General features: G+C 33.8%; 3 protein-coding genes across 3 annotated transcripts; 2 read left to right on the forward strand and 1 right to left on the reverse strand.

Annotated features, from left to right (window-relative positions):
• Nucleotides 1-875: 875 nt before the first annotated feature.
• LOC107638497 (Pseudouridine synthase family protein) lies at nucleotides 876-3593 on the forward strand. The gene is made up of 9 exons (XM_016341804.3): nucleotides 876-1275; nucleotides 1358-1435; nucleotides 1516-1569; nucleotides 1663-1745; nucleotides 1930-2029; nucleotides 2121-2183; nucleotides 2387-2653; nucleotides 2734-2794; nucleotides 2909-3593. The coding sequence occupies exons 1-9, from the start codon at nucleotides 1012-1014 to the stop codon at nucleotides 3007-3009; spliced, it is 1071 nt and encodes a 356-aa protein (XP_016197290.1). The 5' UTR covers nucleotides 876-1011; the 3' UTR covers nucleotides 3010-3593.
• A 471-nt stretch (nucleotides 3594-4064) lies between these two features.
• LOC107638498 (DNA-binding bromodomain-containing protein) lies at nucleotides 4065-8441 on the reverse strand. Its single transcript, XM_088485500.1, has 8 exons — nucleotides 8188-8441; nucleotides 7271-7895; nucleotides 7101-7178; nucleotides 6576-6819; nucleotides 6078-6159; nucleotides 5509-5647; nucleotides 4621-5043; nucleotides 4065-4476 (listed from the first exon to the last, which is right to left on the reverse strand). Exons 2-8 carry the CDS (start codon nucleotides 7874-7876, stop codon nucleotides 4279-4281), a joined length of 1770 nt encoding a protein of 589 aa, XP_088341626.1. The 5' UTR covers nucleotides 7877-7895; nucleotides 8188-8441; the 3' UTR covers nucleotides 4065-4278.
• A 3767-nt stretch (nucleotides 8442-12208) lies between these two features.
• On the forward strand, nucleotides 12209-14114 carry LOC148566516 (inositol transporter 4-like). Its single transcript, XM_088485428.1, has 3 exons — nucleotides 12209-12748; nucleotides 12829-13542; nucleotides 13632-14114. The coding sequence occupies exons 1-3, from the start codon at nucleotides 12209-12211 to the stop codon at nucleotides 14112-14114; spliced, it is 1737 nt and encodes a 578-aa protein (XP_088341554.1).
• Nucleotides 14115-16211: the final 2097 nt, after the last annotated feature.

Genomic DNA, 16211 nt, shown 5'->3' on the forward strand with positions numbered 1-16211 from the left:
GGTAAAATTTATGCGGCAAAAAATATGAATCTAAATTTTTTAAGGTGAAAAAAATAATAAAATGATAAATAGTTAATTACTATTAATTTTATAATTTTTATGAAATTTATATTTTATTATTTTAATTTAAAAATAATTAATTTTTTAGTAAAGTATCGTTTTTGTTCCTAACGTTTGGGTAAGTTCTATTTGTATCCCTAATGTTTAAATCGTCCTATTTGTATTCTTAACGTTTATAAAGTGATTCAATGTTATCCTACTATCTATTATACTAACAAATTAGATTATATTTTTCAATTATTCTCATTTGGATGTATTCATTCTCAATTAGGTTTTACTTGGATGTGTTCAATTTTAATATTATACTCACTATTTGTGTTTAGATTTAATTATGTCCCTAGAAAATTGAATTATGTAAATGTAGGAATTAGTTTCAACATTTGATGAGCTATTTTTCGGAATAGATCATCGATTATATCCTAGACATTTGTATTCTAACTTTAAGAAGAGATTTTTAAAACTCAAACTAAAGGACTCATGATGTGTAATTGATGGCAGGATAACATTGAATTACTTTTACAAACGTTAGAAATACAAATAAGACAATTTAAACGTTAGGGACACAAATAGAATTTACTCCAGGAAACAGAAACGATATTTACTCTTTATTTGACTATTTTACCAACCTCTTATTTTAGAAGATTTTGATAAAAAGAATGAGTATGGTATATAAAAATAACAATCATATTATATATACAACTATATATTAAAGTCGGCTTAATATAAAATATATATTGAAATAAATTAAACATCATATAAATTAATTTTAATAATTAATTTTGGTATATAAGCAGTATTTTAGTTGCCAAAAAAGAGGTAGCATGAAGCATGGCAATGAGTCAGAGACTTAAAGAGTTAAGAGTTGGAGAGAGTTGGAGAAAAGCAGAAAGGCAAAGCGGCGACGCCGAAATCAAATAAGGCGTCCTCTTTACTTTGATTTCCCAAATCCCAATGACAAAGAATTGCAAGCATACGCTTGAATTTGACACTGATAATAATAAGCCCTCTAAGATATCAAAACCCCATAACCATAACATGACCCAAAAGAACTCAGCGGCTGGGATCCAACGCTATTTGGTTGCCATCGAGTACATCGGCACTCACTTCTCCGGTTCACAGAAGCAACTCTCTTGCCGAACCGTCGTCGGTGCTCTCGAAGAGGCTTTCACCAAATTCATTGGCCAAGCAGTTATCGTATCCTGTTCAAGCCGAACTGTGAGTATCATTTCACTCACTCACTCACTCTGTAAATCATATTATATTCAATTCGAGCATTGCGATTTCGTTTCAAGTGCAGGACGCAGGAGTCCATGCCTTGTCAAATGTTTGTCATGTTGATATCCAACGCACCAGTAAACGGAGGCCGGGTGAAGTGGTATCCATTCCTTTTCTATGCTATTTATCGATTCACTCTTCACTCTTTGTAATCTTACTCCTCCTTGTTTCAAATTACAGTTACCGCCTCATGAACCTTCCGTCGTTCGAAGAGCTGTCAACCATTTCTTGCAGGTTTCACTTTGTGCTAGCTTTCCTTCGATCTGGATTCTTGATAATTGTGCTCACAATTTGCGTTATTCTTTTTGTCAAACTTATTTACTTCAGAAGAATGATAGCGACTTAACGGTTATTGATGTCCGTTGCGTTCCACTCGATTTTCATGCCAGATTTTCAGCACAAGAGCGCACGTGAGTGTTCTGTGACAAAGATCTATGGAATTGTACTTGATTGTGTATAATAGTGAGTAGTGACTGTTAAGTAGAGCATCATATAATAGTGATCTTGGATTTTATAAAACTGAATAGGCATTGCCATAGAATTGTGTTTATCATAATTTGTGGGAATTGAGATTTATTTGGAACTTCCATTCAGATACTTTTATCGCTTGCTGTCCGGGCCAGAGCCTGTATCAGCCTTTGAGAAAGATCGAGCATGGCATGTGCCTGAAGAGCTTAACCTTTCAGCTATGCGAGTTAGTTAGCTTTTGCTTCTCTATATTTGCTACATTGTGCACTCAAAATTCCTGTAAAAGGCAGAAGACTTCATTCATACAATTCATGCAGGAAGCTTGCAAAGTTCTTGTCGGACGCCATGATTTTAGTTCCTTCAGGGCTGCCGGTTGTCAGGTTGCTTCTTCTCTCCAGTTTCTAAATAGTACTTCAGAATTTATAGTTAAAAACAATGAATAGGTTTACTTTCGTCTGAGGGAGTTTGCCCGATGGTGGTGAGATTCAGTCAATAGAGTTTTGGTTTAGTCAAATGCCAATTCTATGATCATATAATCTCAAGTCTATATGAACTATCCATAAATAAAATTGCCCTACTACAGGCAACATCACCAATCAGAACTTTAGATGAACTCAGCATCTGCGAGGTAATTCCAAGTCTGTATTTTCCAAATACAATGGATAGAGAACGACATAATCAGGATCTGAATGGCTGCCACAGCAACTCTGAAACTGTTATTCCTCCTCCTAGCTCTAGTGCAAGCATTGATAAAGGAACCACATCAACTGAAGATATAGGATTTGGCAAAAGGAGGCAGCATCGTTGCTTGGTGGTAACAGCGCGCGCACGCTCTTTTCTTTACCATCAGGTTTGATATCTTCCCTTTTGAGTTCCTTTTCCACAATCACAATCTTTTTGGTCTGAATCCAATTGTTAAATGAATTTCAGGTTAGACTACTTGTTGGTGTTCTCAAAGTTGTTGGAACTGGAAACTTAACAATTCCAGACGGTACAAATATCCTTCATTTCTATTCACGTGTGTTTAATAATAAGATAATGTACTATCTGATCCTTTTTTATAGCCTGAATTGACTAACATGTTTCAAATGACGCACTATTTCAGTTGAAAGAATCTTGAATGCCAAGACTATTACAGCCGCAAGTCCAATGGCCCCGGCATGTGGTCTATACCTAGGTGAAGTGAAATATGATCTGCCTAATTAAGTCATGCCATGGACACAGATGTCCGTCTAACCATTGCTGCTTCTCACTGTTTAAATGTGCCATTTAGGAATTAGGAGATTTTGATTTATTGGTGGATTAGGATTTTCATTTTACTATACTTGGACTTACTTTCTGATATCGTTACTTTCACCAACAACATTTATCTTTTATTTATGGTCTTTGTTGAGATAAAGAAAAGAGGAATACTAGAGGGCTATCAAAATTTATTGTTTTGGTCATCAATGTTTTAAGGTATATGTTAAAGTATGTTGTTGAATTACTAAACTAAAGAAATTTGGTTAATAGCTAAAAGTGATGGTCAAAACCAATAAATTTTGATAGTCCTCTATTATTTCTCTAAAAGAAATGTAACATAGCCGTTATTTGTTTGTAATGGTTCCACCAATAGAAATATCGACGGTAATGGGGGCCATGTCAAGCAAGCACAAATTCTTTCATACAAGAGATTACTCAGTTTTGTTAGTTTTTTTTTTCACTTTTCCGGTGTAACTCATGCCTAGTCAGTAGTCACGGACATTTTAGAGTTTCGTTTTTCATTAAAGGGTACTATTATGCTATTTTAATTATTAAGGCAACATGCTTTTTTACCCTAACACCCTCCCCTCCACATACTCCACATGCTATTTTAATTATTTTGTGCATTTAGTCCACTCTGTTTATGAAAATATTTAGATAATTATTTAGTTGTAATTTGTATGCAATAAATTGTGATAAAATTTCATCTCTAAAACCTTTTAATTATACTCTTCAACAAAATTTATTAGAGTTTAATTTTAATGACCTGACAGTGTAAACCATAAACTATTTTACCCTGTCGATTTCCTTGACTATTTACGCATTGATTGTTAAAAATAGCTATTTTTGTTGATTTGGTGATACGTAATTAAATACATGAGTATATCAGTGTATTAAAATTAAATTTAATTTATTAATATAAAAATATTTATATTTTACCTATAAAATTCTTCGTAGACTTTGAGCTTAACTAAGATTTATACACTGGTAGTAGTGCATGGGCAGGGAAACAAGAAAATAGAAATGAGAATGACGATGCATTTGCTCGCTAGTGTTATGTTTACAGTAATGTGACTCATTTTGCCCTACGCCTGCTTAATACTAAAAACCGAGAGACAGGGCAAAGCTACAAAACCTAGTTTAAACTTAGTAACACATCAACTAAAACTATTATCATTTTGGGATGGTGGCTAGCAAGTAGTGAATCAATTAAAAAATAGTAACGCAAAAAAGCTAGTCCATCAAAGTCCGAATTGCCGCGTGAATTGAAGAAGTGCGACTTGAATTCTGACGCTGTACTAATGAATGTGGTCCACTCCAGACAGATTGAGTATTGTTGGGGAAGAGAATACCACATAAACTTGATAGCTTGGGGTTTTCGACATATAAGCTCTCAAGCAGCTGAGCTTTCTGATGCTTATCTCGTGATTCCTACAGACAGACCAAACTGTTTAGTAAAACCTGCAGTTGCAACTACAACTAACTAAACGCAACAGCCTTTCGCAACACGCTACATGCCTAATTGAAGTTTATGCAAATGCTATTGTTTCCTAAATCAGAAATTGTTTGAAATACCTTGTGCTTCTGTCGCTGGACTACTGCAGCTTGTCCTTCTTGCCGAGTCGCTGCATATTCATCACGAAGAGTGGTTACATCTCCAACATTAGATTTCTCGGCCAAACTTCCTCCATAATGTGACCGATTTGAAGCCTCATCCATCTGTCGCTTCGGGTTGTCCGTTTCAATCTCCCCCTCATCTTCTTCCTCTCCATCTTCCTCCTCTTCCCCTTCCTCCTGGCTGTGGTCTTCGTCATTATCATCTTCATCATCACCATCAATGTCTTCATGCTTTCCCTTGGAAGGGCTGCACTGCTTCCCACTAAGATCCATTTTTGCTACCTCTCCTTTGTCATCTTCAGCATCTCCATCAGTGCCAAGTGAATCATTCATATTTGATGATGAATCCTCACCACCAGGGCTTTCTACAAGCATTGATTCCTGAAAACCAAGAAAAAGTTTCAAGTCTACGTATATTACGTGCTAGTCAATACTTAGTTTGCATGGTCATAAAGGAAAAAATAATGTACTAGGATTTCTTCATTGCATGAGCTTTTAATCCCATTTAATGTCAACAAATGTAATAGGAACCAAATGGGAGAGCAATATCGTCATGCCACTTAAAAAACATTTTGTGTTATTTGGAATACTCTATAGCATAAAGAAAATATATAAAGAGACCATTCCGATAAGATTCGTTTCTGTATTGTTATAATGAATTTAGTTTATAACCATGGAGAATTGTGGAAAAAAAGAAAAAATGGAAAAATGTAAAATCAGTTGCAATAAAAAACACCTTCAATCACAAATTTTACCACAGGGATACAGATACCTCTAAAACCACCAGGCAAATTTCCTGGCAGGACATTAAAAGGATAAGATGTAGGCAATGATCCATTACCATACCTCTTGCTTAAATTCTTTAGCAAGCTTATCACCACCAGATCCAAAGTTTCCTTTAGCAAGTCGAGCATTCTCCTCCCGTTCCCTCCTTCGGCGCTTTAGCACACAAATAGCACATAAACAATCATGTTTATGGTGTCTTCTGCAAAATCAGATAAAGCTTTAAGTATAATAGTATCACCATCTTACAATGCAATATTGTTGCAGAATAATGTATGATATTATAAGAATTGAAGAAATAGGAATAACCAAGTTTACAAATGTACTGTTATATAAACCTTTCATAGAAATTACGTTGCACTTAATGTGATTTCTTAGAGTAATCAAAGCTTCTCTATTCCTATTCTTCAGATTAACCATTCATTTTTAGAAAATTAAACCATCAATCATGTATCAAATTTCTGGAGTCAAAGATATTAGTCTATAATTTCCATGTAAAACAGTATTACTGACACAAACACATAATTAACAATAGATTTCATTCAATTTAAGACTAAGGGATATCAATTTCCAACCATAACAGCAATTATACCACATAAGTATTCTAATATCAGCGTTGGGAGTATACTCACCCATGACGTTTCTTTGACTTCTGCTTCGCTTGACCACCCTTCGCTACTTTTCCATCACCAGATAATGCAGCATCCTCTGCTCCTGCTCATTAGAAGAATATGCTCAAATTGCTATCAAAAGACCATGGTCTAGCATCTTTCACGAAATTAAAAAAGCATATTCATCTTCATCTTCTTTTCATTTACTTGAGTAGGATTGTGAAAATAAAATCTCAGAAAACCATATAGCTTAACTATAAACTTCCCACTTTTCAATATTTTAACATCTATCACTCATTGACCCATCTCCCATCCTGAGCATGACCCCAAAAGTAAAAGAAGCTTGGAGACAAAATGGCAGAGATAATAAACAAACACATCTAGTCCTATTCATATATTGTATCACAAGAATATTTAAAACAAGAAAGAAAATGGCGGTCAAGAATGACTCACTAAATGCTTGATACCTATCCTTTTCACTAAAGAAAGAAATAATGGAGGGGTACACAGAAGTCTCACCCTTAGTCCCTTTTGATGGTTCATAATATAACCCAGCTGCAGTCCAGTACTTCATAAAATTCTTCTTCACTCGCCTCATAAGATCCAAGATATAGTCACCTTTATTGTTATACTTATAACAATTGTCCCAAATGTATTGAACATCCTTATAAACATCCTCAGAATTCATGTACTTCTCGCTCTTTTCAAGATTGCTGCATATAGTTCCGAAATCCATTGGCGTGTCAATGATATCAAAATAGTCCTGGTTCCAGAAAGCATTATGACATTAGACACCTGTAATCAACTAATCACAAATTTTTGGGGGACAAAAGGTAACTTTTTGGTTCCAGTTTTACTACAAATCAAATTAGTCTCCTGGGAACAACAAATATCATAGATCCTTGTGGAATAACTTCTATGCCTGAGTGTTCAAGATCAAGAAAGAGACAGCACATGTTAACCAATATCTGAAAGCACATCTAACGTTGCTTACATAATTGTGCTTACAGGAATTTTTATCCAAAAAGAAAAAATATTACTTACAGGAATTCCCAGAGCTTCAGGATTAACAGGAACATTGAAGGGTTCAGCAGCATCCATTTTCATTACCTTCCTTATTACCTGTGCAGAAGAAACCAAGTTAAAAAAAATGTTCTCTGAGGCGATAACAAAGTAGAACAACGGGAAAACAAATCTAAAGTGCTCAAACATACAACTAAGGAAGCGTCCAATTCCTGCTTATTATATCGGAGACTTCTTTCTTTTGGATGATTAATCTCACTGGAAACTGTGTGGTCAGCATTGGATGCCAAGACCTTGGATGACTTAATTTTGATGCTAGCGGTAGCAGTCCTCTTTGATGGAACAGGGGATTTCATATCAGGCAAGGAATTTGCACTGTCTTCCATCCTATCAGCACCGACACCTTGTTTGTCAAAGCCGTGTTGCTGGCTACTCTTATCGGTGTCACTATGCGTGGGAGCATCCGAAGACGTGTGCTGGGAATGGGAGTCCAACATCTTTGGAGTCTTGAGCTTCACCTTAACGCGTCCAACCCCGAGTGGCTTCCCCACAGCCTTATCAATGGAGCCATCAGGATTAATGCTGGCCACATTGTAATGCTGCTGATCTGTCCCAGTTGAGGAAGGTGTGTCAACCTCCATTCCAGAGTTATCATCCTTATCATCATCATTATCATTATTAGTACCATAATGCTCCAAAGCAGAGGTTTCTTCCTTATTTTGAGTCTCATTACCACTCACTACATGCTTGCTACTGCTCTTTCCCTTCCCCTTTTTATGCCCACGCTTCCGCTTCATCCTCTAACCAAACCACACTCTGTTCCAAAGCCAATTAACACCAAATTTAAGTTTTTAACTCACCAGACTACAAATTACAGAAATCTATGCATCTAAAGGGTCACCAAATATTTGCAGAACAAATTCAAGTGCTAATTCAGCACACAACAAAACCTATAATCTGAATTTTTGTATATAATAAGAAAAGAAACGTAATATTTCGCAAGAATAGGTACGTGGTTAGAATTTAGCTAAAATCAAACAGAATTATCAGCTAAAAGAGGTTAAGATAGCAATTAAAAGATTATATTTCAGAAGAGGAGAGAAATTACATCAGAAGGAACAGGGATATGGTGCGAAGTTGCGTGGATGGAGAGTGTATTTAGACAGCGCGAGTGAGAAGGAACGGAGGATTCAAATCGGTGTAGAGTGCAAAACCCTTTTCTGCGGTGGCAACGGCGACGGAGGGAGGAGGAGCGACGAAACACCGTACGATGTAATATGGAAAACCCAAAACGCAATCCCTATCCTCAACTTTAAACGCTGCGTTTCATTACCTTCTACCTTTCACACGTGACTTCTACTTATTACTTATTAGTACTTCTCCAATTGGCAATAATAATCATGGAATAAGTGCTTGTTGGGTGTCATATTAGTATATTTGGTAAATTTTTAATAGTAAAAATAAATATATTAGAAAAATAAAAAAAAATTGAGAAGTTATAATTTATATATTTTTTTTTAATTTTTTTCTTAAAAAATAGATGTTTTTATGTAATAAATAAACAAAAAAGTATTTTTATATTAGTGCTTGTTTAGGCGCTATTATTTTGATAAAAAAATATTTTTTTTCAATGAAAAAAGATATTTTTTAAAATTTTTTAACATGTTTGGCAAATTTCAAGTAGTAAAAGTAAAAGCACTAGAAAAATCAGAAAAATATCTTTTTTTAAAAAGTTGTAATTTACATCTTTTTTAAAAGATCTTTTTTCCTTAAAAAAGATGTTTTTATGTAATAAATAAAAAAAAGTACTTTTATATTGTTATATCCGAACATAATTGATAGATAAAAAAATATTTTTGCATGAGATACCCAAACATAAAATTACTTTTACTTTTTCATAAGATCTTTTAAAAAAAAATAACTCGAAAAAAGATCTTTTTTTTAGAAACTCACCTAAACAAGCCCAAAAAAATTCACACAAAAAAAAATATATAATGTGCAATGCATCTTTTTAGTCTAAATTTAATAAAAAATTTCTTGGTTCACCTAATTTTATTTTTCACCAAAGAACCTATCAAAGGAGAGAAGGCTATTTGAAATCTTTATGTAAAAAAAATTCTGTCTAATTTTTCAAACCAATAGCGTAAATGATCATACCTATCCTTGTAATATAATATATTTTTATATTTGTTCTTGTACTTAAAAATTTAGATTGATTATAGTTATATACTTATATAATAATATGGTCAATAATTTAGTTAAGAAATTGAGTTATTGGATGATTAATTCAAATAATGATCATTATGGGTTAAATTGTTTGTGCTTAATATAATTAAAATACAAAATATGTGCATGCTTCAACAAAGATAATGCATAGATATAAATAATTAATAATTAATAATTTAATACACTAAAAAAATTGAGATGATAAAGATGCTCTAACCAGAATTTCTTTCTTTTTTTTTTATCTACCATTCTTAACTATTAATAAAAGAAGCGAAGAAAAATAATTTTAATTAATTATATTTTACAATTCTAATTACAGTAACGATAAACGAGTATTTAGCAATCAATAAATCAACTGAATTTTGCACCGACTCAAATATGGTAAAGATGAAAAAAATTAATTGGATATTTCTTCATATTTAAAAGTAAATTTGTATATTTATATTAATAATATTTTAAAATATAGATTTCTTTTCAATAATAATTATAAATTTTGACATTTTGTCTGTTTGAAAAAATATTTACGTCAAAATAAGTTTTTAGAATTTTGGAATCATTAAAATAATTAATAGAAAAATATATTAGCATTTATTTATATGATTAATTGAATTTAATTATATAACCAATCATATATACGCTCCTTTGCGCATTGATTAAAAAAACGAAAAATAATATAAATTTGTGAAACAAGCGCAAAAGACAGAAAATACTACAAGAAAAATATTGAGTACCATCGAATTTATTGACGGTAACCACGTCGAATTCGTAAGATTTTTTAATTATTGACAGATTTTGTTTTTCGATAATAAATCTGTCGGTAATTTTTTGAGGAAAAATATATTAAATTGGTGCATCATTTACTATCAGGTTTAATCCAATAGTAATTCAATTTAGTGAAACGATATGTTTGGTGACCTGCAATGGTCTGTCGTCGGTGGAATGAATCGCAGAAGGTCTCTCAAAGCAGTTTTGTGGTAAGAATATATAATATGACCTCAAAAAATTATGACTATATAAAAAATTATTGGTACATACATCTATATATGAGACGGTTGCGGTGACTTTCTTAAATTTATACATATTTTTGTTTGTTACATATATACATACAAATGAGGATCTAGAAAATATTGAGATGTAACAAATGAAGGTAAAAGATAAAAACATAAGGGAGTGATATATTTACTATGATGCTAATTGGAATAGCATTTTACCCTTCTCTTTTCTGTCATATTCTCTTCTTAACATCATAGTTACTTGAAGCATAACCTCTTTAAAACACATCATTATATAGACAATTTCTGAGATACATATATTGTTACCCTCTATCAATTTCTTTTATTAAAAACTAATAATTTATCTTAGAAAATATTAGAGACTAAATTATAATTTAGTACAAACTATTTTTTTTTGAACACCTCAACAAATAAATATTCACTTCGAAATATGTTTCGAATTGATTAATTAACTTTTGCCGTTGGTTATAGACGGGAGAATACATTTTGAATATATTAAAATGTTGAAAATTTTCAAATTATTAAAGTAATATTGATCTCCTTAGAAGCGTATCACCAGTGCAATTTTATTTGTCTTTTCGAATAAAGTAATAATAAAATTACATAACTTGAAGGATTTGACTTTTATATATTGGTTAAAACAAAAAAAAAAGCAGCTATTTTATTCTTGTTTTTTATTTTATTTTATTATTTTGTTAGAGAACTTAACTTTATTTAGATTATAAATAGATAAGATACGTGAAAAAACAGATCAATTTTAACAAAAAAAACAAAAACAAAACAAAACAAAATCAGAATTGGATAAGAAAAAGAAAATTAATATACGGTTAAGACAGAATTGAATATAATAAAGTTGCGACCATGAACTTAGAAATACTTAAAAATATATCCTATCATATCATCATTATTTATTTATATATAAAGAAAAAATACAATCCGAAAAAGAATTAAGACAAACAGACAAAGCATGTTATATACTTGTACTAAAAAAAGCTGAGAGAAAATGAGTATTGTTATGAAAACCACAACACTCTGATGTTAAACTTTTCTTGTATCTCTCTAATTCGTGTATTTTACTATTTTGTTAGAGAACTTGGCTTTAGTTATAGATAAGATACATGAAAAAACAGATCAATTTTTAAGGAAAAAAACAAGAAATTGGATAGGATTAAAAAAACTAATAGACGGTTAAGATGGTTGAATATAATATGGTAATCTTTGCTTATTATTTATTATAGACAGATTTTGGTGCCTTGTTGTTTGTTAAAGATATGAATATATTAGCTGCCACTAACGGAAAAGATTTATATAAAAAGGAGAGAAAAGACAGAATTTAAACCAACAACAGTAATTTCGAACCTTCGAGAAAAAAGAGAGCGTAATACCACACAACTGGTCTGAGAGACCTTCTACGAAAGTTTAACATCAAAGTGTTGTGGTTTCTTAACAAAGTTCATTTTTTCTTTTTTCTGTAGTACAAGTACGTAACATATCTTATCTGTTTAATTTATCTCAATTCTTTTTTGATTGTATTTTTCCTTTGTATATAAATAAATAATAATGATATGTTAGAATATATTCCTAATTGTTTTTGTGTTGCTGATCACAACTCTACATGGTTAATTAGGAACAATAAAAATTATCTTTTTGAGAAGGTGTTAAGATCGGAATAAGAAAGAATAAATATTATTGACTAATTATCGTTGAGATCAAATTTTACTTTATGATCGAAAGTTTGCATGATGTTATGAAACACATGAGATTAATTGCATGCATAAATAAACAATGATGGTTGGAATAATAATATTTTCAGCGTGGAGTGCAAGTGGCATAGGAAAGTTAGAAATCATCAATAGAGTTGACATTAAATTAATAAGGTGATTAGTAAGAATGGAAGGAGGGCCAGAGGCAGCGAGTAAGCAAGAGTTCACGGAATTCTGGAAAAGAGCAACCAGTTCCCCTTACATCATGCGCCTTGCTCTATCGGCCGGAATTGGAGGTCTCCTCTTTGGCTACGATACCGGTGTTATCTCCGGAGCCTTGCTTTACATTCGCGAAGACTTTGTAGAAGTTGATAAGAAATTATGGTTGCAGGAAGTCATTGTAAGTATGGCTGTAGCGGGAGCCATTATTGGTGCTGCACTTGGTGGATGGATGAACGACATGCTCGGCCGTAAGATCTCTATCTTGGGGGCTGATATTGTTTTCTTTCTTGGTGCAATAGTCATGGCTATTGCCCCTGCGCCTTGGGTCCTCGTCGTTGGAAGAATTTTGGTTGGTTTTGGAGTTGGCATAGCTTCCATGACTTCCCCTCTCTATATCTCAGAAGCCTCTCCAGCTGCCATTAGAGGAGCTCTCGTTTGTATTAATGGTCTCCTCATCACCTTTGGCCAGTTCCTCTCCTACCTTATCAACCTCGCATTCACTACGGTATATATCTACTCGGATAATAACTAAAAAAGATTACGTAATTTAACATATTTGACTAAACTATTTAACATAATATACAGACTCCTGGAACGTGGCGTTGGATGCTTGGGGTGGCTGGACTTCCGGCGGTGGTTCAGTTCGTTTTAATGCTGACCCTTCCTGAGTCACCGAGGTGGTTGTACAACCAGGGGAAAGAAAATGAGTCAAGAAAAATCCTGGAAAAGATTTATAGAGCAGACGAGATTGAAGGGGAGATAAAAGCGATGAGAGAAGCTATAGAACAAGAGAAGCAAGAGGAAGGGTTGATCGGTCAAACTCTTGGAGAGAAAATGAAGGCTGCTTTCAGCAACGTTGCTGTTCGAAGAGGATTGTATGCAGGCGTGACTGCTCAAGTCGCTCAACAATTCGTTGGCATCAACACCGTCATGTATTACAGCCCAACCATTGTTCAGTTTGCCGGCATTGCATCAAAATCTACCGCACTTGCACTCTCCCTCGTCACATCTGGTCTCAACGCCGTTGGATCTATCCTCAGCATGCTTTGCATCGATAAATATGGAAGGAGAAAGCTCATGCTCCTATCCCTTATTGCAATCATCGTTTGCCTCCTCACTCTAACTGGAGTTTTCTATCAGGCAGCTACAACCGCTCCTCCAATTGACAACGTTGACACCCTCAGCTTCGGTGCTAACGCTACATGCCAGGCTTATCTTGATGCCCCTAATGTCTCTTCATGGAACTGCATGAAATGTTTGAAAGCTGAATGTGCCTTCTGTGCCAGCACTGGGGGCAATGTAAGTTCATCACTTCCATCTCTTTCAACTTATATATATCTATGTATTAGTCTAATCTAATCTTAACATAATCAATGAACATAATGCAGCATCTTCCGGGAGCATGCCTGGCGGAAACAAAGGAAGTCAGAGCGGTGTGCGGTGAGCAAAAGCGCGTGTGGTTTTCTGATGGATGCCCAAGCAAAATTGGAGTGCTTGCAGTTATAGTGTTGGGACTATATATCCTAGCCTACTCCCCTGGAATGGGATCAGTGCCTTGGGTTTTGAACTCAGAGATTTACCCATTGAGATTCAGGGGAATGTGTGGAGGCATAGCAGCAGTTTCAAACTGGTGTGCTAATCTCATAGTGAGTTTGACATTCTTGTCACTTATCCATGCACTTGGGGCTGCAGGAACATTTCTCCTCTTTGCTGGGTTTTCCACAATTGGGCTCGTTGCCATCTATCTATTGGTACCAGAGACCAAAGGGCTTCAGTTTGAAGAGGTTGAGAAGTTGCTTCAGAAAGGTTTCAACCCTTGCGATTGTACCAATCCAAAGACAGACGAAGAGAAAGCAAGTACTAGTAAATAAATAATATGATATGATGAAGCTGCAGTTAGTTATCTTTTCATATACATCGAGAATTGGACGATTCTCTCTTAGAGGAATAGAAATTAAAGGAGTAGATAAATATATTTGCTGTTTCAATGTGTGCGTTCTCTTCTTCAAAATCTATGCTGACAGAGTGATAGAGAATTTCTCCATGTATGTTAGATTTGTATCCAACACATTAAATTAGAAAAGACGCACGTTGTATGAATACTTTTATGAAAAAGTCTAAGGAGCCAGCAATTTTATTAAAATATGGTCAACAACAAAAAAATGAATAATTCTACACTATTAGATGTAATTTTACACGATTAAAAACATTAATAATAGCTAATTGATCACTACAAATTACAAAACTTGTTGATCCCCTAACACTCCTCTACTTTTATTTTTGTTTTCTTTACGTATTTGGCTTTTTCATAATTACAAAAAAAAAAATCAGAAAACATCATCTTTATATAATTAATTTTTTTTACAATAAGTCAGTGACGAATTATACTATAACAACCCAACTTTTTAAAAATTAAATAATAAGTGATTTATAATTTATTATATTTATTGAGAATTTTATTTAAAAAAGTCATTTTTCCTAAAAGTAATTAAATTAAATTTTAAGATACTTTGAATTTAAAATCTATTAGACTTTCTAAATAATTTTTATTATAATGAAATATTTCGAAAAAAATAAAAGAATTTTAATTATTATTATTATTACTATTATTATTGTTATTATTATTATTATTCAAAAAAAAAAGAAAAAAAAAGTTGCCGAAGGCCATTATATATACATATATGCCATTATATATATATATATATAGTAATGAAAGAAAAAAAAGCAGGCCGAATGTGGCTTATAGGCATGAATATATATATATATATTTATATATATACGCGCTACTGACGCTAAACACCAGGTTCGGCGTTTAACGCCGCTGGGGCAGAGAAGGGTTGTAGGTTTACTGTCTTCCTGACACTTAACGTTCAGCTGGGCGTTTAGCGCCACTAGCGTGTGGCTTTGGCACAATTTACGAAGCATCTGGCACTAAACGCCAGGTCGTGGCGTTTGGCGTCAACTTCATAGAGGGCTTGCACGCGTTACAAGGCGCTTGGTGCCAAACGCTAGGTAGCGGCGTTTGGCGCTAGCTTTGCAGCAACAATTTTTTTCTTTTTCTTCTGCACAGATTCTGCCAAACTCGTCTAGATTTTTTCTGAAATAAATAAAACCACAATGCGCCTTAAAGTAGTATCCAAATAGGCTTCAAACACTAGCATCTAAATAAAACTCAATAATTCATATCTAAAATAATAAGAAAATATAGAAAACATGCTCGCGCATCAACGACGATCGGAGAGGAGAGAGCAGCGACGAGGAGAGAGGAGCGACAACGAGCGAGCGGCGAGCGGAGAGGAGCGAATGGAGGATACGAGCGATGAGCGGCGACGACGAGCAATCTGCTAGAGAGCGGCGAGCGATTGGCGTGCGGCGGCGAGAAAGAGAGTGAGAGTGGTTGAACGAGAGCGGGAGAGAGAGATAGTGTGTCTTGTGTTTTTTCTGAAACTGAAACCTGAATTTTGGAACTGAGAGTATTTATATCATTGAGTTCAATTTTATGTTGGTCGCTAAATTAGTCACTAATAACAAATTTAGTGATTGATTTTAGCAGCTAGCTACTTTATGACCTTATATTTTTGTTAGTTGCTGAATCGGTTGCTAATTTTATCATTAGCCACTAATTTAGAGACTAACAATTTTTCAGTTTATTTTTTATGTTGTTTGCGAAAATCGGTCGTTAATGTTAAAATTAGCGATCGATTTTAGCGACCAACTGCTTTATCACCTTATACTTTTTATTAGTCGCTGAATCAATATTCCTCAAAACTGATAGCACAGTACATCTTTTGATGGCTTTGGCATTTAATTCCACATTCTTCTTGTCTTCATCATTCCATTCAGCTTCTTCTTTAGGAGTCATCAGTCCTTCAGCACTTGTCTTGGTAGGTACTTGAGGATCATTTACAATAATTTTCCATATACTGTAGTCAGTGGATTGAACAAAGATCTGCATTCTTTCCTCCCAG

The sequence above is a fragment of the Arachis ipaensis genome, chromosome B4, assembly GCF_059453495.1.
Source record: "Arachis ipaensis isolate K30076 ecotype BB chromosome B4, ASM5945349v1, whole genome shotgun sequence".
NCBI lineage: Eukaryota > Viridiplantae > Streptophyta > Magnoliopsida > Fabales > Fabaceae > Arachis > Arachis ipaensis.